The 23,001-nt window shown below is 38.9% G+C and overlaps 1 protein-coding gene across 1 annotated transcript in view; it reads left to right on the forward strand.

Moving 5' to 3' along the window:
• Positions 1-23,001, forward strand: part of lrmda (leucine rich melanocyte differentiation associated) — a 397,076-nt gene that overhangs the window by 244,459 nt on the left and 129,616 nt on the right. Inside the window, exon 3 of the mRNA XM_042336602.1 lies at positions 21,503-21,629. Coding sequence (XP_042192536.1) covers positions 21,503-21,629 — 127 coding nt within the window. The remainder of the gene's footprint in view (positions 1-21,502; positions 21,630-23,001) is intronic.

Here is a 23,001-nt window from a genome sequence, read left to right on the forward strand (position 1 = left end):
AGAACAAGCAAGGTCAGGACATGAAGCTGCATAAAGGAGGAGGAAAGGGAAAGAAATGGGGCTGCTTAGCTTACCGCAGTATTTTCTCTTTCTTCCTGCTATATTTAATAGCGTTTGAGAAATATTTTGCAGATTATTTGAAAGGGGGAGGAGGGTGGGAGAAAAAGCTGCAAAGAAAGATAGAAACATTGTGAAGTATATGTAATAGTTTTGTGTGCAATAAGGGTATTTGTGCATGGGAGAGGGAGGGAGGGAGGTAGGTTGTGTTAAGTGCAGACTGACTTCAAAGAAATTCATTGAAGTTGTATTATGGTGTCTGACAAACCCCAGGGCTTCTTCGGAGGAAATTCTCTTCCTGTGATTTCTAGCGGGCCATTGTTTTTTGGGGGGGTGGAGGAGGGAGGAGGAGGATTGGGAAAGGGTTATTTGGAACGTTGCTGTTTTAAATGCAATTTTTTTTCAGAGTAGGGAAAAGAGAAAGATTCATGCTTGTGCAACGATGGGAAATGGAACTTTTATGGAGTTTTAATCAGCTATTTCTACGCTGATCTCAAAGTACAGTAACCTGTAAACATCCATCACCAGATCAATCAGGCACTTCCCTCTTCTTTCCTTTCCTTAATCAAATGTTTCAAAGTTGAGTACAGTATTTTGAATCCAGTGTCGAATTAGGCAGCCGATTAATGAGTTTTTTTTCCTTTGACACAGCAAATGTTTTTACAAGCTGTGAGATATGTATACATAGGAAAATAATAAATGTAATTATTTCTGGAACAAGTTGAATAAATTCAATTATTGCAATTCAATCATATTGGGTGCTGCTATGCATGTCTACACTCAAGAATAGATGGAGGGTAAGCTATTTTATAAAGTATTGTGCTTTTTTTAAGCTTCGTCATAAGAGCTCTTTGGCAAAGCTGATTGGATTTTGCAATATTCAGAATGTTACTCTCATCTGGGGTCAGGAAATTTGTGTTTTTGTTTGCTTAGAAATATTTGGGCATAAAACACAGCTACTAGATTTAACCTTAAACCTAACAGCAAAGTATACTTTGTGGATTGACCAGAATGCTTCTCTGAACTCAGGCTGACTGAATTTTGTGACATTCATGAAAGGTCAGAGAGCACTGCAAACAGCGCTGCTCCCTTTGTCTCTAGTTTTTGACCCTTCGAGGTGTTGGTTAGTTGGAATACTGGTCAAGTGTAGCTTTACCCCACACTCAGAGCCTTGCTTCTAGGTAGCTGCACTCCTCTTGAGGTGAATTTAGTTTGGCCCCAGGAGCCTTACTGAAGATTGCTGAACTGGATCCAAACCTTCTTTTCATTTCAGAGTTGATGCCACTCAATAGGCTCATAATAATCTCCCACAACACTTCTCCTCATGAGCCAGACCAACAGTGACAAAAGTCCTGTGATTGATAGTGCAAATAATTGATCATGTGCAGTGCAAAGACATCAATCACATTTCTCCCTCTAATCACTGCACTGAAAAGGAGAGACCTCCGTAAGAAAATGTTTTGTAACCAAACAGCAAATTTGATTGGTTCCAGTGGCTGCATCAGAAATTAGAGCTCAACCTGGCTCTATTTGCCCATTGACTCTGCGACGACAGACTGTTGTGTCCTTTCCACTCTGAGTCTGGCGACAGATACGATTTCTCAGTGAAATTTGGAAGTAAGATCACTAATTTACAGGGTAAAGATTTGCTGCCACAGCACTCTGGAACAACATCTCCGAGTCCCTCCAACCTCGGTCATCTTTCTCCTCCTCACCCACCTCAGGTCCCATACCCTGGTCTGGTGCCAAGCCAATTTTGTTAAGCGTCTTGGGATGTCCTACTAATGTGAAAGGTGTGCTATATCAATGTAAATTCTTATTGTGTTAGCTCCTCTTAACATGCTATTACAGCAATTCCGTTTCCCATCACATATTTTTTGACGCTATGATTCTCAGGTTGGTGCAGGGTATACAAAGACCTGGAGTGAAATCAGTTTCCTTGCATTTGCCTCCTTTGGTGATGTGCTAGCACACATTTTCATCCACAGTGTATGCCTATACCAGTCAATTATTAATACAATACTTGGTTATTATGGATGGCATCATTATTTAAAGCATCAGTTTTACTATTATCACATATATTGTGATGGAGGGGGTTAGTTTCTAATTTGCTGTTTAAGTGTAGATGTTTGTAATATATTGAGATGAATGGACTGGCCTCCCCCAGTGCCACTCCCAATACCAATGACAATGAAGTACGATTGCACATTCGATTCTTGAATTGCAACAGTAAGCTGCCAGCTAGCAAGATAACAGATTTTTACTAAGCAAAACTCTATACTTATGTGTGACACAGTTTCACAGACTTTGGGGTTGAGCAGTGGGGAAAACATCTACCTTTTGCGCAATTCCTCTTCAATACTTTTACAAAATTCTAAATTTTCAACAGCATGTTGAACTCAGTGTGTGAAGTTCATAGGTCCATAAAGGGAGATCTCATTATACGTGGAATGGTCTGATGATCGTCCAATCTGAGAATTCACAATGAACTTCTAGACTTCACTGAACACACCGATAGTGTTGACTCATTCTAGAACAAGGTGTTCCGCAACCCCTTTTCTTGGTTTGGGAGAGAGATCGGGCATGTATTGTATCCGTCAAAAAAATCTCAAGCAGATGTATTCCAAGTTGCATAATTGATGAGATTTGTGTTACCATGAGTTTGTAAACCATTGATTCGGCAAATAAAATTTAATGAATCATGTTGCCATTTGACTTGAAATAAAATCAAGTCATTGACCTGCAGACAGCTGGCCAAATTATTGTTCACGTCGGTATGGAAGTAGATACGTCAGTTTCTGGCCAATAGGAGACACCATTCTGTTGAGATTAGCTTTCACACTAACCACTTGCTTTGCATTGCCAGTATTTGAGTATAAGTTTACTCCCAAACTGTTTCTATGTAAATGGAAACATTTTGACCATAAGCAGAATAAAATGATATTGCATGCAGTGTAATGTGTTCACTATGCATATGGAAATGTGGCCAGAGAAAAGATTTTGCAGTGTGAATTAATTCCACTGAGGAAGAAATTGAGACTACCAGCATTGAACTGTAACCTTTAACACCTGCCAGAGAACAGTGGCTTTCATCCCAAAGCTTTCTTCCAGATATATGGAAGAGTCTGATTTGTAAATTATCTCCATGACACCACCAAATTCCCCTAATAGTAATTTTTAAAGTGTTGTAATTAATCATAACGTTTTAATTTTTTAAAAAATTGGTAAAAAGTAATCCGTGCTCAAGATCACTGGAATGCCACACATCAGCCATTTAACTCGTGCTAGTGGAACTCTCACTCCCCTGTCAATCACCAGTCACCACATGGGAAGTGTCTGAGCAGTGATTGACAGCAAAATGGGCAAGCAGAAGATTGAGCAGTGCCAGTAGGAAGACGTTAAAGTGAGTCAATTGGCTCGAAAAAGGAACCATTTAAACAGCCAAAGAAATATGAGTAGAATTCAATAAATAAACTTTGCCTTGGATTAAGATGCATCTCCTCTTTTACTTTTTTATATCTGCACCCCGTTAGAATAAACCATTTATTTTGTCAGGAGGGCAATGTTGAATGGATATACTATCTAATTTGTCCCTTTCTCTTGTCTGCCTTCCTCCCCCCACCGCCCCAGAGGAGAAGCACTTTGGTTGTGCTCATTGCCCATACTGAGATTCAGAACTCCCCAAGTAGAATAAGAAGGTGCATCTCACCACAGAGAGGTGGGAGTATTATCTGAGCACCAATGTGATCCAACACTGGACCCAAAAGTTCAGTGCTAAGAATTTAGTCACTGAGGAAAGAAAAGCAAAGATAGAAACTTGTTAAAACTAAAGAGATTTTTTGTATTCTGCAAATTTAATTTGTACAATCTGTTGAGACGCTTGTTAGTTTTTTCTCCCTTCCAATTAGAACCTGAGGAAGCTTATCCCACAACAGAAACTCACCACAGGATTAGTTCAAATATAAGGAATTGTAGCTAGTGTTGCTAGCAAAAATGTTTATCGATGATTATATTTATCTCTTCTATAATCTACTCCACTCAGATTTTCCTTGCCTCTTAGAAACTTTTCAAAATATTCATAAGATCTAAATGCAATCACTGCATGCTTCATATCAAAATATGTAAGTATCGATGTGTGTGCCTTTTGAATTAATTTTTCTTTATTTTCTATGATCTGTCCACCGAGTTTTGCATTTACTGTCTCGATTTGTCTTGCTTCTCTGAGTTTTTGAGTGCTTGAAACTCTGATGGTGCAAGAGGGATTAAGGCAATTAGGATCCTGGCCTTTATTGCAAGAGGCCTAGAGTATAAAAGGAGGGACGGCTGTTCGACTTATGTAAAGCACTGGTCAGATCTCACTTAAAATAAAAGTCCTATTTTGAGTTTGGGGCACCCAATTTTAGGAATGTTTCACTCGACCTGGAGTCGAGCTACAGTTCACTGGATTAATACTTGGTCTGAAGATGCTTATCTATCATGAGTGATTGGGCAGACAATGGTTATATTCCGTATAGCAGAGCAGATTAAGGAGTGATTTTATTGGGAAATTTTAAATAATTAAAATAATTAGATATGATAGTGGACAAAACGTATCTTCACTCTGGTAAAGACACCCTTTGGCTTTAAATTCGGAACTAAAAAAATTATGAACTATGTTCAGGAATCAATTGGGGTGTTTAAAAGCTATTTGGGTATGGTGATTTTAAAGGATATGGCGAAACGGTGGGGCATTGGGATTAAAAGATCTGACATAATCTAATAAAATGGTAGAAAGTGTTTCATGGGCCAAAAGGCCTGTTCTTGTTTATCTGTGTTCCAATGATTAGCATGTCAAGTGTAGAGATCTGACAAAGTGTATTTGACTTGTTGATATGGCCAATCTATTTGAATGCTGCTCTTTTACAAATACTTCATTCAGCAGACAGGCCTTGTTTCCCTTTAGCAGATGAGAGTATTGCATTTGATTCATCACTACATGAACATAGTTTATCCATTCCATTTAATGTATTTTTGATCAGCTAAAACTGATTTGAATTATTGCCACATTATTTTGCTGTATCAATTATTGCTGGCTATATCTAACTTCTTAAGGTTCATTAAGGTATTGTTTCAAGCAGTCTGGTCCATTATTGTAAGTTGTATTGGATATAGTCATTCTTGTGGATTTTTACGATTCAGACCATAATTGTTGTCTGGCTTTTATCACACTCCTGCCTCCAGCAGCTGGAAGAGAAATAAAGAATGTCTGGTTTCTGTGTTCCGTCATTTAACAGGGAGAGATGGGTTGAGTGGCCATCTCTTTGGCTTTCCTCAATGACACTTGAGGTCGATTTCTAGTAGATAAAACTAATTGTGCCAGTGCTCTCTCTTGACATGAAGCAATTCACTGCCAAATAATCACCTGAGACCTGCCAAAACCTTCTATCAGTGCGTGCGCAGATCAGTTTGCATGAATGTGCAAGTGGAAACTCCCAACTCCTGATGTTGTGGCAAGGAATTGCATACTGTCTGAGCAGCTCTATGTGACCGATTACTTGAGGTTGTCTTTTGATAAGTGGCGCCTCTGATGGGTAAATGGTTGTAAGTGTTGAGCTATGCAGACCAGGGAGATTCCATGTTCTATCACTGGTGCATATTGAGTTGGATAATGCAAGATTACAACAATTGGCCTCATTTGAAGAACAAGAAAGAAGTTTGTGAATCTTCACAAGAATTGTGTGATTGCACCCATTTGAATGCAGGCAAGATTTAGGTTGGGCTTATTCAACTAACAATTTATTTTATGTTACAAGTAGTTTTACTGTAGTTCCAGACTCTGTTGGATAACTGTTGCAATTAGTTATGTGCCATTACACACCAAATATCATCTCTCATCATGCATGGGTTAAAATGCACAGTGCTGAACTACTTTGTCATTCAACATATGTTGCCTATACCTGAGCAAAGAAGTAAAATGCCGTAATCATCATATTGTTACATATGAACAAAAAATGTTCTTAAAGAATACACTTGGCAATAATTAGTGGTGGTTCTTTACATTAGCAAGAGTATAAAATCAATACGTTGTTCGTTGCACCACAATTGCGTTTCCTCGGACGCTACCACACGCACCATTGTTTTTTTGTGCACCCTATGTATCCTCACTTGCCTTTGCCAGGATTATAATAATAATAATAATAATAATAATCCTTGCATTTGATATAGCGCTTTTCACGTCGGGAGGACGTCCCAAAGCGCTTCACAGAACACACTGTAAAGTGAATTGACTGTATATTTGTGGGCGAACGCGGCAGCCAATTGCGCACAGCAATGTCCCACAAACAGTCGTAGATTGAAAATGACCAATTTAATTATTGTTTTTGGTTTTTGGAGGGATTATTATTAGGCTCTGTGTGGAGTTAGGAAACTTGCCCAAGGTTTCGCCCTGCCTGGAATTGAACTCAGGTCTCTCACTTGCAAAGCGAGTGCTCTAACCACTGAGCTACAGGACTCCACAGACCCTCTCTTTGAGTGGCCTCTAGTTCTTCTTTCGTACAATGATGTAGAAGTAAGAATTTACCAAAAGAGTGAATAGAAAGTGTATTTGTGCAAATTAAATGTAGTACTCAGTGGGTTAATGGCAAGTTCTTATGATGTTACTGCCTTGCTGAGAAAACAGATTGTTGTGAAGTACAAACGCACAATGTAATGTGTTCCTCATCAATCAACTTTTGTTCAAAAGTTTTTTTTCCCTGAACTATTATTGGCTGTTTTATAGCTTTGCAGATGTTGTTTTAAATAAGCACTGCTTTTCTATTGAAGCTTTAGAACTGTGCATTTTTTTTCAATAATGTGTTCTTTTCTAAAGTTGCAAATTGCGATGTAAAATTAACATACATCAGGAAATACAATGCAAATATCACTATTCAAAGACCCAAGAAATGCTTCATAAAAGCATCCAAAGTGTTTAACAACATACAGGGATTTATCATTCTTTACCAGTGTAAAATATTTTTTCAACTATGTACGTTCACAATATGTTGTGAAATGGAAAATGTCATTAAAACCGAACATGATTGTCACAGGTAGAGTTAAGGAGGAGGATAGAAAAATCTCTTTCACCCAGAGGGTTGTTAAAACATGAAATGCTTCCCCACAGTAGCATTATATTATAATAATAATAATAATCCTTGCATTTGATGTAGCGCTTTTCACGTCGGGAGGACGTCCCAAAGCGCTTCACAGAGCACACTGTAAAGTGAATTGACTGTATATTTGTGGGCGAACGCGGCAGCCAATTGCGCACAGCAATGTCCCACAAACAGTCGTGGATTGAAGTGACCCAATTATTATTGTTTTTTTTTCTTGAGGGATTATTATTAGGCGTGTGGAGTAAGGAAACTTGCCCAGGGTTTCGCCCTGCCTGGAATTGAACTCAGGTCTCTCATTTGCAAAGCGAGTGCTCTAACCACTGAGCTACAGGACTCCGATGAAGCTGAGATCATAACATTTAATAGAGAACTGGATAAGGATTTGAAAGGTAACAATATGACATGTTTTAAGGAAGGAGCAGGAAATTGGGATTAAATTAGATTTGTTAGTTCTTTTGGAAGTGCTGACACCAGGATTATCTCGATGGTTTGAATGGCCTTCTCTGTGTTGCGATTTCTGATTCTACAAGGTTATTTTAAGTTGCAAATAGTTGTGTTTCTCTAGAATCATCTCTGATAATTTTGTCTTGTCTTTTTAACAAAGAGAACGCTTAAAGTTGTTTCGAATTCAGTTGTTGTATGAGCAAAATGATAACTGTTACCCACTGGATTTAAATGAAATTATAGTCCAATCAAAATGTATTTAATTTATTTGTTAGTTTTAATTCACAAAATTTTGAAATTCAGATATGCGATTTCCATGCATTTATAATAATAATAATTTGATATTATATTTGATATTGCATCTTATTGTCAAAACATCTCAAAGTGTTTCAGTTTTCTGTGTAGTGCAGTGACTGTTTATTTGCAAGCAAACACTGTCGCCAGTTTGTACATAGCAATGCACCACAAACAGCCACAAAGTGAATGCCTGTTTTTTTAATCTGGGGGTTTATCAGACAAGACACCAGGAGAAACTCACTTCTCTTTTCAAAAAGTGCCTGAACATGCAGATGGATACTTGGATTAAAGTTTCATCCAAAGGACAGCATGTCCAACAATGCCAACAATATAGCGCAATCCCCAGCACAGTACTCAGTTGTTCATTCAAAGACCAGACGTGCGGCTTGAACCCATAACCTTTTGACTCAGAGGCCAGACTGATACCAACTGAGCCAATGGCAATGATTGGGTGAAATGATTAATCCGCAAAAAGTTCAGAGGAGCTACCATGTGAATTCCAGTAAAGTATGCAGGTGATTTAGATGATATTGGCAAAGTATTCAGAGAGCCCTATGTGGAAGGTGCTTCATCTCTATCTATAATTACCCCCAGAGTATATTTAAACATTCAGGTAAGATCCTGTAGAATTCTGGCCTATTAAAGTAAGTTCCACTGGCAAATTCAGCTGAATTTTCCTGATACCTTTAACAAAATCCAATCAAATTCACAAGAATTCATTTTCTGCTCTTGTGATTTGAAAATTGCATCAGGAGGCCTGTCTGTGGGTGATTTGACCTTATAAAATTCATTTGTGAAATATATTTCCTTTCTCCTCTCCCCCTCCCTCCCTTCCTCTACTCCCTCCCTTTCATCACAGCAAATTGTACAATGTAATCAACACATTTTCACAGACTAAATCCATCTTCACCATGCATGTTTGTGTTTACATTCATTTCCACATTAGTGTGAATTAACCAACCTTGTGCAGTATCCATCTTCTTACTGTGCTGTGCCTGTAAGCCACCCTGAGGCAGAAATCCTTTGCTAACAATCTATGATATCCTTTTCACACATCTTTTCATAAATAAGGTACGTTGTCTTTTGATATGTTGATTTTCGTTTCCAACTGTAATAGTACCATTTGTTTTGAATTTAAATTTATTACAGTAATCTTAAAATTGATGATCATGATATCTTTATCCATTTATTTCCCACTATTCAAAATTCATGTTGTCCTTGTTGGTATGAAACCAGTTCGTGTTCCTGGGGTCAATAAAATTTCTGACCCCGATGAAGGTTTATGGGACTCTTTATAAAGGTGAAATTGTGGGTGAAAAGATTTTTGTCTGTTCGAGTAATACACTTTGGGATTTAATTTAGGTACAGGGAATCATTCATCCCACCCTCATGAACAGATCTACATTAGAGAAAGAAAGTGAGCTTTATCATTATGGTTCCATCTTAATAATGTTGATTTCATGGAAGATGTTAGATATTAAATGCAGGAGTACTTTATTTCACCAGCACCCTGTATTTCTTTGTCTGATTACATATGATAAATAACACATTAGTGACATTTAATGCATATATTGAAGTTAAATGGGATATCTCTTTAAAGTGTTCTTGACACTTTTTAACCTTTGGGCTTAATGGCATTTTTCATTTTGTTCTGTAATTTGACTGTCAAAAAGTACAGGGCTGACTCTTCCACTGGAGCCCAATTCTAATAGAAATGGAAAAGAGGATTTTTGTCATTTACATCATTTTAATGTCTAAATGAAGTTGCTGCACAAATGAACATTTACAGATTAAAAATGCTACTATTGGAATTCAAAAAAAAATCTCATTTGATTCGAAAATTACTTTGGAGCTATGCTCCATTTCTGCCATTAGTCCAACTGCTAACAGCTAATGAGGAGGTTAGAGGAATAAATTAATATCTAATATTTGTTCTGGAATTAATTGGTGAATGTGCAAAATCTCCGAGATTATGATGGGGATTTTATCTCTTGAGCAGTATCACCTCATCTGATGCATTGTGTGATGCGAGTACGAAAAGGATGATGTTGACACTAAAAGCATCATTGGCAATTTTTTTGAATGAGCATAAATTAAATAATTTTGAGTGCTCAGCATTAGACTTGTAGTCCATGTAGAATGACATAGTGGATCCTAATATTTTAGAGCTGTGCTATATTAAGTGCATCACGCTTCTGTGCCAATCCTGCAATTTAAATTTTTTTCACTAATCATTGTTCGAGTGCATTAATAGCACCACAGTTTGTCATTTCTGACAAATATTAAAGTTATTAGTGGCTACTCGAAGTTTGTAAACTATTCAGCTAAATGATTGTTAGGGAGGTCTGGAAGTACAAAATACTGCAGTACCCCTGACATACAATACAACTTACCTTTATATGGCGTCTTTCACGTTGGAAGGACATCTCAAAGTGCTTTTCACAACTGGCTGGGGACTTGTCCTGGAGCACAGACCTGAAGAGGGTGGGAGGGAATGACGATAAGTAAGCCAAGAGAGCCTTAACTTGGGCTTTAAAAGTGGATGTGGCGGGGTGGGGAGTGGGGGGGAGCATGAGGAGACATGGAGACAGAATGCAAATACATTACACCTCCATGCGTTCTTAACAACAGTCACTGCCCTCCCCAGTATCTCATCTAAGTAATCAAAAATGTAATAACCTATTGAATAATTCTATAATAAAAGTAGATTTGGATTTTGAATGTTTATTAGATATTTACTAATTGGGTCATGGTCTTGATGAAAAAGTATTTGGCAAGCATTTTAAATTTCTTCAAAAGACACAACTTAATAATGGCACCTAAAAGTGTGGCCTATTTTCAGGGTTCACAAAAAGCAACAAGGGAAACTGTTATATAGAACAGAGCACTGGGTGAGGTATTGGGACAGAGAACGTTGGTTTGGATCACAGGACAATGGGTGGCCCATTGAGCTAGAGCTCACACTGCATGAAAAACATTGTTTGCGTACATTTTGTTTCCCCGTACTCTTGTTTCTCACATTGTGATGAACACAAATTCCAGATTTTATTTATATATTAAAACAATTCTCTGAGCACCAATATTTAAAGATAGGGCTTGTCATTTTCCCTTGAGCGAGAAGTGGCCTTGAGTGTGCAATTATGCCTCAAGCCTTCTTTCATTCACTGTAACACATACACTCATTCCTGTAGCCCTTGACAGCCCTCAAATGTAATCGGTGTTTATCTGATGAATACATAAGCTATACATGAGAACAATTAAAATTGCATTGTATTCTAGACCCCTTCATTTGCTTACGGACTTTTAAAAGTGAGAGTGCTCCCAAGTGAGCCAAGCTGACACCCGGCAATTAGTGGTGGTACCAAATGAATTCATGTCGGCTTAATCTCCAAAATAGTGCTGAAGGAGCGCTGCATTTTGGAGCTGCCATGCCTCAGCGATAATAATAATTATTATAATAATTGTGCATTTGGTGGACACAGCTTTGTATGAAAATAAGTACATTTTTGCTGTTCTGTATATATTCTTGGGATTCGAGGACTTCCTGAGGCCTGGATAGTCAAGTATTTGCACCTAAGCAAAGGGTTGGATTCTCGAGAGGTGGACGGGGGTAATGGCCAAAGAGCTGGTCAAAGAGATAGTTCTTCAGATGGACCTTGGAAGGAGGCAAGGAAAGGGGTGAGGCGAAGGGATTCCGGGATGGAGTTCCAGGGTGAGGGAGCAGATGGACTAAAAGCTTAACCACCGATGGATTAGTACGGAATAGTACCTTGAAGGTTGTAAATTCCAAGATGGCAGGCAGTAGCTCTGGGAATTATTTTTATAAATCGATGCAGTCATGCTTTTATAAATTGTTGGTAGTAAATTAGTATGTTAACAATTGTACTGCTAACAGTTAATTCTTTGTTGCACAGCTCTTTTAAATCCTCTTGTGGTGCCTGTTTCAGTGTGAAACATATTGACATTGTTGAAGTGGCAATATATTGAAACAATTTTTTGGATGATACTCATCTGTAGTACAGAGCTGTCAATACTGAGGAAATGTTAGGAGTGACATTAATGAACAGCAAGAGTGACAGCCTGCAAACTTATTGAAGCAATATGGAGTGATGTTTATTTTTAAGAGTGAACGGACACTAAAACGGGTCATGTTTTTCAACTAATGAATGAGTGTCACTCCAAGTAAGTGATATTTGGCAGGTCTGCTTGTAATTGTTAATGTTTTATCCATGTGATATGTCACGTTTATCATTAAATGTATGTACAAAGTAATGATGATTAAATCTTTTGTCTTTTTGATTGTTACCTTAAGAAAAGCACAGAAACTAAATGAGATTGAAAATGCTGCAAGTGGTAAATTTCTGATCCTGACATCCACGAGAGAGGTGTGAAGTTGAGGTCTGGACACTTCATCATGAAGAAAGAAGGAGGGTGGGTGGGGGGAGGTGAGAGGGGACTCACCAGATGGGACTCTTTGGGCATTGATGGATGTTTGGGGCCATTGTGCATTTACAGGCCCCCGAGAGCTGGTTGTTTGCCATTCAACTCCACTGGGGATTGTTGTGTGTTTTGTGAGATCGAAAAAAAAATTCCAATATTCGTGGGCATGAGAGGAAATTTGGAAAAATAAGAAGAGAAAATTCTGACAGGGATTGGGTACTGCAGTGAGTTGAAGGAGTTGACTTGGCCTTTCAAATTCTGGTGCTAAGCTTGAATCCAGCCTGGAGCAATGGGATCAAAGTCTCATCTGTCTGCTGCCTGTAAGTGCTCCCTGTGAAATGGGTTCAGGTAGTTTAAACCTGGAAAAAAAACTGCTTAGTCAGGCACAAATTAGCAATTGCACTGAGAGAAAGGCCATATAGATAGATGATATTGAACGTGTCAGAGTTCACTGGTGGTGCCAGAGAGGATGCTCTTCTTTTCCCCAATAATATGCAACATATTATTGTGGGAAATTTAGGAAAGACTTTTACTTCCTATTCACTGGCATCATGTACGTGGCCTTTGAATGCTTTATAATGATTGTAAGTTAGATACGTGTTCCATTCTTTAGTACTGAACTTCAGGCACCTTGATGAGTACAAAGATTCATTGAAAATTGAGAAAAATAATATTTATTGTTTACTTCAGTTACTACTTGTTGTACTAGCAATAATGTAATATGCTTTATTCCAAAGAATTAAACAAAAGTGTTTCCTCTCATCTTTAACACTCTTGGTGGATAGACCAATATGTTGGCAACTGCTGATTTAGAATAGCATTTCATCAAGATTATATTGTATGGGAAATTAACCTGTATCCACTGAAGAACATCATCATTATGTGGTATCATAGTAATTACAGGAGATGTAGAAATGGACAACACACAAGCAAGGTTTGATAATTGTCCTGAGCCTGTCTGACATACAATGTCCCAGGTAATTCAAGAAAATTAACATATTTGGCAATATTTGTATGGGTGCTCACTGGTAAATAGATTGGAATATGTATACTTTTGTTTTCCCAATTGATTATTCGATCCTCAAATAATAGCACAATTGTTTGGAGAAACACTGCAGCTTCAAACATAATATGACTAGGGAGCTTGAGAGTCTAATTCATTCTTTGATTTATTTTGCAATCAAGCAATAATATATCATAAACTGTACTGATACTCAAACAGAAGCCGAAATCTCTGAAGACTGGTATTAGAATGTATAATGGTGCTGTGTATACAGTGTTGACAGGGTCCTCTTTCCTGTATTTATACTACATCAAGTGGTGTAAACAGGAGATGTTGCGTGTGGGGGTAAAATCGCATAAAACTCATTCGAAGAGTGCCATTGTCCTTATTTTGTGTGTACTTATCTACAGACAGTTTCTCCTGTCCTTATAGATGTTCCTCTTGTACCTCAGACTGGTCAATTTCTACAGACTAAGTGCGCAAATTGAGCCATTTTGTTCACTTTAAAATAAACCCAGGCACATTATGCGTGATTTCTTATTCACCAGCCTGTTCACAGACCCCTTCCCTGGCTGTGCGATTGTGGAGTGGAACCTTGTGAGGGCCAGTGTTTTCACTACAGGCATGTCAACTTCAATCTGCTCCGATTTGGTGTGAAATCTGTACCATGGTGCGGGGCACGAAGGTCAAACCCTGGTAATTGATGTTGCTTATTCATCTGTTTCCAGTGTCTTTTTCCACACATTGGGTTTTGTTTGGATAAATTGTTTGAAGATTTACTGTAGTTCTTAAAGCCTGAGAAAGCGCTCTGGTTAATCCTCAGTGTGGCTCCTGCTGCACAGTTGAAATGTCCCTGGTAGGCAGGAGTTTTAGCCAAGATGACACGTAATGGTACCAGACAAAAGATCTTTTGCAGATAAGTTGTAGAGAGAGAGGACATTTTCTCACTTAACAATTGTAGCAATTTTCAGTCTCATTTACTATGAATTTAATTTGCAGAAGCCCTGAAGTATATTTTCTTACAACCAGGCACTTTAAAAATAAAAACTTTTCAATGTTCTAACCATAACCTTGCTGTGAATTCTCACTCATATTGCAAAAGTATTCTTGCATGCACCAAATTGATACTCTCTAAAGTTATTTCTAAAACCTTAATTCATTCTATATTTGGATCATTACACACTAGAGCTGATGGTAGAAAATGGCACCGTTTAAAAATTAGGTTAATGTACATTTTTGGAAAGTATTAACCTTATAAAACCTTAACGTTCCAGAGAAAAGCTCCATTATCCCTGTTATACTTTTTCATTTTCCACTAATATGAAAATAATTCTTGCTTTCTTCATCTGAAGGCAACTTTGTGATGCTGAATTACAGTGACCCTTGAAGAAGAAAATAATGATGTACTAATTACAGCAAATTATAGTGTACAGCGGAGTGTTGGTTGTTCTGAGTTCAAATGCTACACCTGTGTATGTCGGCCTTTTCAGGAAAGCAGGGTTGATGTATTTTCTTTTCATTCCACCCACAGACATTCTTGTGTCCTTTTCATATATATTTTTAAACCATATTGACAAAATAGATTACATTTTGTGTTGGTAATGAAAGTGCAGGTGTTGAGTATCTCTGCAAGTGTAGATGTTATTGATTATTTCCACCTCGTTTTACTCTTGGAATTCTTGCAGCCCTGCACGGGCTGCAGGCGTGCGGTTTGAGCCTGATAAATCTTGCAATTAATGGTAGTCAGTATTTATAGTGAACATAAGGGCAACCTTGGATGAGCCCTGCTGTATAAACAAAAGAAAAGTCTGTGTTTTGTAACCTAACAACTGTTGTCTCTCCGCCCCCTTTCTCTGCCCCCTTTTTCTACCCGTTCCCCATTGTTGACTGGGGTTTTGGCTGTTGATATGTACCTGGGGGAACAGTTGACAAAGCAGAGGCATTGTTAACGACTACAATACATCCATTTAACAGCAAAACTAATTATAGGCGAGTATTTCATTTTTATGAGCAAGATCAGAGAGTGGTTTGGGAGGAGATCCTCTAAAGCACAGCTTTGATGTGGTATTCTTAAAAGTTTTGGATCATTACACGATGAAGAAAACTTTTCATTGAGTGGATTGACTGCCGAGTAACACTTAATGATGTTGACAGCAATCTGGCCTGATCAAATTTAAAAGGTTGGCTTCGGCCTGCTGGATCTTGTGAGAGACTTGTTTTCAACTTAACAGGGACATCTTACTGCTGTTCCTTCTTTTGTAAACTGTGACTCATTCAAGCGATATTCTCAGAACATGGAAAGTATTAATTATTATTTTGTTGAAATGTGAAGCTCTCAAATTCTGCTACTGGTTAGAAATATTTTGTTGTACAAGAAGCACAAGAATGAAGAAAGAGAGCATATATAAATTAAAAGTTCCCAGTTTTCCTTTTTCCTTCCCCTCCTCAAAAACAAAATAAAAAAGTTTAAAACTGTATCAAACTTTACAAATGTTACTGGCTGTGGTGTTTTGAAATCCAAGAAAAAATGTTACTTATAGATAGAAGCAATATCATTTGGGGGGCTGGGGATAAGACAGTGGGATAGATTGTATGTGCAACATTTAAAAAAAAACTACAGAATTTGCAGAGAGCATTTGAGATGCTTTATGCAATAAGCTGTGGTTTCTGACTGTAGAAATCACAAGACCTCCTCCTTTCAGCAGATTATACTGCCCCAGTTTAACACACAGTTCCTTCACAATATTAGATTTACGAATTTGAATTTCTTTATACATAAAGAATGTATTTGAACATTTTAATGTTATTTTATTTATCTTGTTAATTGCTTAGGGGAGGTTGTCTGTTAACTGCAGATCCTGCATGCTGATGATTAGGTGGGTGGTGTTAATGATACCAGGAAGTGCCATTAATCGGTGAAAGCTGTAAACACCAATTTATCCATAAAGAAAACAAAGTTCACTGGATCTGGGGAAAGTGAGCATTTGATTTATATCCAGTCTGATTTGGAGCTAGGCTGGTGTTGTGAAAACTTTAGTGCTGATATTTTGTAAGAGTTTCACTGGAGATTATTAATACCAAAGCAGTGGCCAATTGACTATTACCTCTGTTTCGACTCTTTAATTTTTTTTCGCGTATGTTTGATTTAAGATAGAAAAGGTTTATTTTGTTGCCTTTTTGAACTCATTGTGCCAAACCTTTTAGAATTGGAGAAGCAATAAAGCTGTGCCCTGAGCTTTTCATCTGCCACACTTCTGAATGTGAAACAAATCTACCAGACTTTGCAAAAGCCAGTTTGTGCTAAACGTGTAGAATTCTATAAAATCATTCTCATTTATTTCCCTTGCCATTTCTCTCGTAACATTTTCTGCCCTACTCTCGTCAACTGAAGGTGTTTGACATTTTTTTCCTGCTGCAGTGGAATGGTACCATGGACACTGGTTGCCTTATGGTACCTCACTCAAGTGGCCAATTTCCATGTATGAGTCTTGATGGTAAATGTCAGGGGAGCATCACAGCTGATCGTGATCCTGCCCTCCCTTACCTAACATCTTCATATGAAGTCTGCAGCAGAGATTTCAGGAATATAGGAAATTAGGAACGGGGACAACAGCATTTTGTCCATTGAGCATACTTGAGGGGAAAAGGAAATAGAGGGGTACAGAAAAGGAGAGTTGGAGGGGTAGGGGTTCAGGTGGAATATAAACCCCATCATGGACTAGTTGGGATGGGTGGCCTGTTTTCATGTCGTATCACTCAATGTAACCCTCGGTAGCCCGCTCCACCACAGATGACTCTATTCCCCGCGTACTACAAACTTTGCCTGATCTTACCTTCCAGCCAGGAGCGGTAACCTTGACTGATTTTACTTTTCCTCTCACTGATATCAGATGCCACCCTACCACAAGATCAGCTAACTCAGCACAGACTACAGCTTAAATGGCTCAGCTAATCACTGCACAAATTCAGCTGTTCTTATTTTGTGTTATTTAGCAAAAAAAAAGGTCCAAGGCTAAAACATGATATTGATGCTTGCATTCTTAAACACACAATCGGGGTTTGTTACATCTGTGTGTATACATTGTGTTTGATTTACCATTTTCATAAATTCTCCGATGTGACCAGACTTAAATGACCAATCATTGCCTTTAATATTCCTAAGGATATATAAAAAGAAAGTAATGCAATGAACAACAGTAAATAACAACCTTCACATGCTTATTATTTACACAGTAGTTCATAGAACTGTTAAATGTTAAATGGGAAAGACTTTATTGTATGCAACCAGGACTGGGGATACTCAGAAGAGTGAGTCATCAGATGAATTATTTAAAATATGTAACCATCTTTAAATGTATTATTTAAATGTACAAATGGGAATGAGGTACCAATGGATGGATTCATATACAAAAAAATTCTCTGAGGTTTTTCCAAACAAAAAGTGAATTCTCCAAATGTCTAAATCAAAGGGCTATTAGAACAGACTGAAGTAATAATGCATTTAAATCCTGATCAGAACGCCGTTGCATCCTCAGGTCAGATAGATTATGAAAACCTGTTGTTTCCCTTGTCTCCCAAAATAATGGAGTCACTAATCTACTTGATCTACACGAATTAGCTAAAGACGAAAGTGAGTGATGCGTACATTTGAAAGATATAAGGCACTTGTATAAGCAATTTCTTTGGGAAAAAAAACAATGCCCAGGCTGCTGGAAACCTTTTAATGAGTACTAATTACCACAGCAGAAAATGTTAGAGGCTTCATTGGATTTGTGTCGGTGAATGAAAGATCAAAGATTGTGGCACTTGCATTTTAATCTGTTGGCTAAAAAAATGAATAAGGGGATGATAATGGGGCCCAGGAGATCGGCAGCCCAGGTGGTGGAGACTTTAATCCCTTCTTTACTGCTGAGGCCTGAGGCCCAGGCACGATTAAGTAATCGCCATTTTTATTTCAACTTCTTGTTCAAACATTGAGATTGTTTCTGGCCTCGGGTGGGGGGGTTAAAAGTCTGAAAGTGCAGGTACTGATATGAAATGTAATTTAGCCTTTGTTTTTTTCTTGAGTTTCTGATTTGTGAAATCGCACTCCCATTAGGTTTTAAAAGCGCTCCTTTGTGGTGGGGGTTGAGGTAGTTGAAGAGCTTTGATGCGGTCTGATACAGGGAGTAGTTTAATAGAGGCCATTGGCACAGTTGTGGCAATGACATCCATCAAACTCGGTTGATCAGAAGGAATGGAAGTGATGGTTGCTCAGTGATAGCTCAGTGCATTAGTCCTGAGCTCAAACACACTAGTTGCATTGGATGAGGGGAGGGAAAAGAAGCATGTCCCACAGTACATGAAATCACAAGTGGCTTGTGAAATGAAATACGCAGAAAATAATAATGATAATAATCCTTGCATTGATACAGCGCCTTATCACGTCGTTGAGACGTCTCAAAGCACTTCACAGAATATACTGTAACGTGTCTGTGTTTTGTGGGCAGAACAAAATCCAAAATCCAAATACTTTGCATGAAGTCACTACAGCAAAGATTTATTCAGTGGAGGAATTAAACATGCGGGGCAAAATAGGTATCCAGCTGTGCAGACAACAACTCCCATCCCTGGTAACATGGCATAAAGGGTCATAAACTTAACTGACAGGCCCCATCAGGTCAGTCAGAAGCAATGTTAGAAACAAAGTTAGTAAAGGCCCGGGTCAAGCCCTGCTCTAAAGTCAGTGTTGTCAAAAGCCTCAGTCACATTCATACCTACAGGCAACCACTGCTGATCCTGAGTCATTAATCAAACTGCAGAGCCAGCCTGACCCTGGCTCCTTCCCTTTGAAGTGTGGTGTCCTTTCTAGCATGAGGAAATAATTTGCTGCCTGATTCAATGAGCCATCAGTGGAGCCAGCAGACCTAATGACATGTGAGAATATTAACCTCCTACCACGAAGAGCTGTGAATCTTGAGAGGCAGTCTATAATTCACCCAGTACACCGGAGGCACTCTGTCTCACAGTCCCTGTGACAGAACTTTGTTTTTATTCCCACTTCCTTCTCCTGCAACATTGCCGTCAAGATTTTAAAGTAGATCTAATCTTACTCTTTTCTCACATCTCATTTCAACTGCCGTCTCTTGCTTCTGCACTTTTTATTAAGTTTATTAAAACCAGTTGAATCCTACTTTTTATGGCAGGGCTCTGCTCGCCCATTCATTATGGTCTCTTATCTTGGCAGGCAATCAGAACTGAGAGGCAGCTAGTCCATTATGCACATATGAAGCCCATCACTCCTTCAGCATTTGCCAATTCATCAAACATTTATCATTTGCCCTCTGAACAGCATGTCAATTTGCCCGTCACTCCCCAGTCTGTGCTGCTTTGTTTGAATCTAAACATTGCTTTTTCACACTAGTGTGGTAAAGCCGATCCTTATAACACATCGCCCCCTCCCTTCAAAAGCGATCCTCCTCTGCACTCAGCAGGAGGGCTCCTTGCCAATGCCTGTTGTGTGCAACATTTTTGTAAGATAATGAGGGTGAAGTGTGAGCCATAGGCAATGATTCTGGGATATTAGGTATGACAGGAAGCTTGATCATAATTATCTTAACGAGGATAGGGTTAATTACAGTGGAAACTTAAAGTTCTTTCCATTTGAATTGGGAAGAGTGAAATGCATTCTGATGTTTTGTCATCTTGATGTGACTTTGGAGATTGCAATGAAAATCTGGCTGTATTGGGGCTCCTCTGGGAGGACGGTGTGAGCCCTACAGTGAGGTAGAGGAGATGGTACCTGTGAGTAAGATAATGGCAGCTCTCAGGTCATTAGAGCTGTGTGAATAGAGAAGTGCACTAAGCAATCGTAACAAAGCTCGTCAGCTTTCTAACCCAAACTAATGCAAAATGCCGTTTCTACATTCACTAGTTGTCTCAAGTGTGGAGCGAAAGTGTGCATAACATCAAGGAAGAACAGAACAGAAAAGAGATTTAAACAACAGACAGATTTATGTCGGAGACTGTCAACACCCACCATTCCCTTCCTCTCCCCTCCAACCACCCCCCCCCCCCCCCCCCACCTCCCCCTTGGCTCACAGTTGTGAATTTAGCTGATTAAATCATGAAATGCATACTGTGCTGATGACATGAAAACAACAATTAATAAGAAGCCCTTGTGTAATGCATCTCCCTTTAACTGAGCAGCTAATAACATTACATGGCAAAATTATCAAAATCAGACAGGTGTAAGGGGATTTGTGGAGAATTTTTTTCTCTCCCTCTGTCTTGAGTGCTCAGCCAAGCTTTTGGAGTGAGCCCGGCTCTTTCAATGGGCAACTCCCTCTAGTGTTTTGAGGCCTTTGTCCCACTTCATGCTCTGTCATTTTGTTTTATGCTTCCCCTGAAGCACTTAGATGTTTGCCTTTTTTTCAGTTTGCCAGTTACAATCCATTTGCTGATTCTCATGATAAGATTATTCTATTTACATAGCATTATTCAGAAACAATATGTATTCTTGTGGTTAAATGCAGCAGGGCACGGGCTATTTGCTCCCGCGGCCCTATTCATTTCCTGCCGTGCTTTGATTTCCAGGTGCAGGCTGTAAGAAGCGTGAAGCACCCTCCCCCCCTTATGTAACAAGCATATCACGTTAATTTTATTCTTTCGCTTCTCTTCACATTACGGTGCTCACTTCTGAGCGTGATGATAAAACTGGATTCATTAGCTGCGCTAAGAATATGATATTTGCACTGAATGATGGATGACAAGTTAAATTTGTGTCCAGGGAATGAGGGTGAACTGTGACAGAGTTATTTATCTTGGGAATGAAGGTTGGGGTCAGGGAAGGCTGGGTGCCTCAAGGCACAAGACATTGACAAATTCATCCTGTAGGCCCCATATCTGAAGCCTTTTGTTTTAGATCCTGGCTACTCACTAAGTGACCCCCATCCTTCATCCTGCCAGAGTGTGAAAGATGTGAGCCTGTGCCAGCGCTCTCCCTGCCACTAATTCTTGTCATTCACTCGCTTGTCAAGACCAAACCAAAACTTTCCAGCTCGTGAAAGGGAAGGTTGAAATATTTATTTCCGTGCATAATGGCCTTCCTGATTTAGTGGCGTATCATTTTCCTGTTCCCTTGTTGTTGCAGGTCATTGGAAGGACTGGAAGCATTCAGCTGTCTGGAAGAGCTGATTCTGGACAACAATCTCCTCACAAATGACCTCCAGTTGCCCAGGTTACCACACCTTCATACCCTGACAATCAACAAGAATCAAATATCCTTTACACGGTGGTGTTGTAAATTACACAGTGGCCCAATTAAAGGGAAGCGCTTGCAGTTTTGTCCAAATTGAGATGGTGCACAAAAAGTTCTCATCAAAGAAGGGATAAGGTTTTTAATCCTGCTTTGTCTCCATTTTTGCAGCACTTTTACTTTGTAACACAGGATTGTTACGGTGTAAAAAAAATCTTTAAGTAAATACTGTAGAGATTGAAAATACTTTTTTTTAAAAAAGAAAGCAGGAAAGAGATTGTCTTGGATGGCAGAGAGCCCTCTGCTGGAATGATTATTGAATGAGATAAAATCAGGCCCACAGAGAAAGTAAGCAAGGAATTGGCTATGCACCAATAATGTATTAATGGTGTTCCTTGTGTTTTTTTATTACATTTAGATAGATGCTGAATTGCTTTATCCAACTAAATAGTACCTTTATGTATGTATGAAGCTTCCATTCAGGAGCTCTCACAGGAAGAAGGAAATGTGAAATCTCAAAACTATTTCTAGCAAAGTAAGTAATTGTTACACCATTCTCAAATTTACTGAGGCCTTTATTATAACCCACGTTGTTTATGGCTCTGTTTCTAGTGTTGTTTCCCCCCCCTCTCCCCCCCATAAAATAACCTTTTCCATGATTTTGTATGGAACTAATCCACACAAATCAGGAAGGCTCCAGATTTAATCCCCAGTCTGTGCTGAGTTAGCTCTTCTCGGATGGGGCAACAGGAGTGATGTCACAGTCAGCCTTAAATGTCCCTGGACTCGGAACAAGAAAAATTAACCAGGTTTCCTGCTCATGATCTCTCTCCAGCGGCCCCTGCTGGAAGGGCACATAAGTAACCTAAAGCCGGGACTCAAATCAGTCTTGCCTGCGATGCATCCAAAGTTAGATTTATTTGAGACATTCACTGTCCAAGATTGCAAGTAAAGAATTGGCAACACAGTGAGGTGCCAGAGAGCTGTATCGTCAGAAGAAGAGAGGAAAGGAGATTAAAATACCAACATAAATTTTGTACAACTCCTAAATTACCCCGACACACAGTGTGACTCTACTGCTGTACGTAAAATAATGATGCCGGCAGAGTCTGTGAAAGGACAACAGCACTCACTGGTGCTCAGAAGTTGCTGGCGACTTGATTATGACTGCACAGAGCTATCAGACAGCATTTATATTCTTGTGGGGAATAAGGCTGTTATTGTTTGACACTGCAGACTCATTTTACAATGGACTGAATGTATTAGTGATGGATGTAGTGTGAAGTAGCTGTTTGTTTCCTGTTGGAAAAGTTTCAGTTTCAACAATTGCTTACCATTTAGCCACACAACATCCATCATTTTGTCAATGTTTTAAATGTTTTGCAGTGAACCAC

This window comes from Callorhinchus milii, unplaced genomic scaffold (genome assembly GCF_018977255.1).
Source record: "Callorhinchus milii isolate IMCB2004 unplaced genomic scaffold, IMCB_Cmil_1.0 Scaffold7, whole genome shotgun sequence".
Classification (NCBI taxonomy): Eukaryota; Metazoa; Chordata; class Chondrichthyes; order Chimaeriformes; family Callorhinchidae; genus Callorhinchus; species Callorhinchus milii.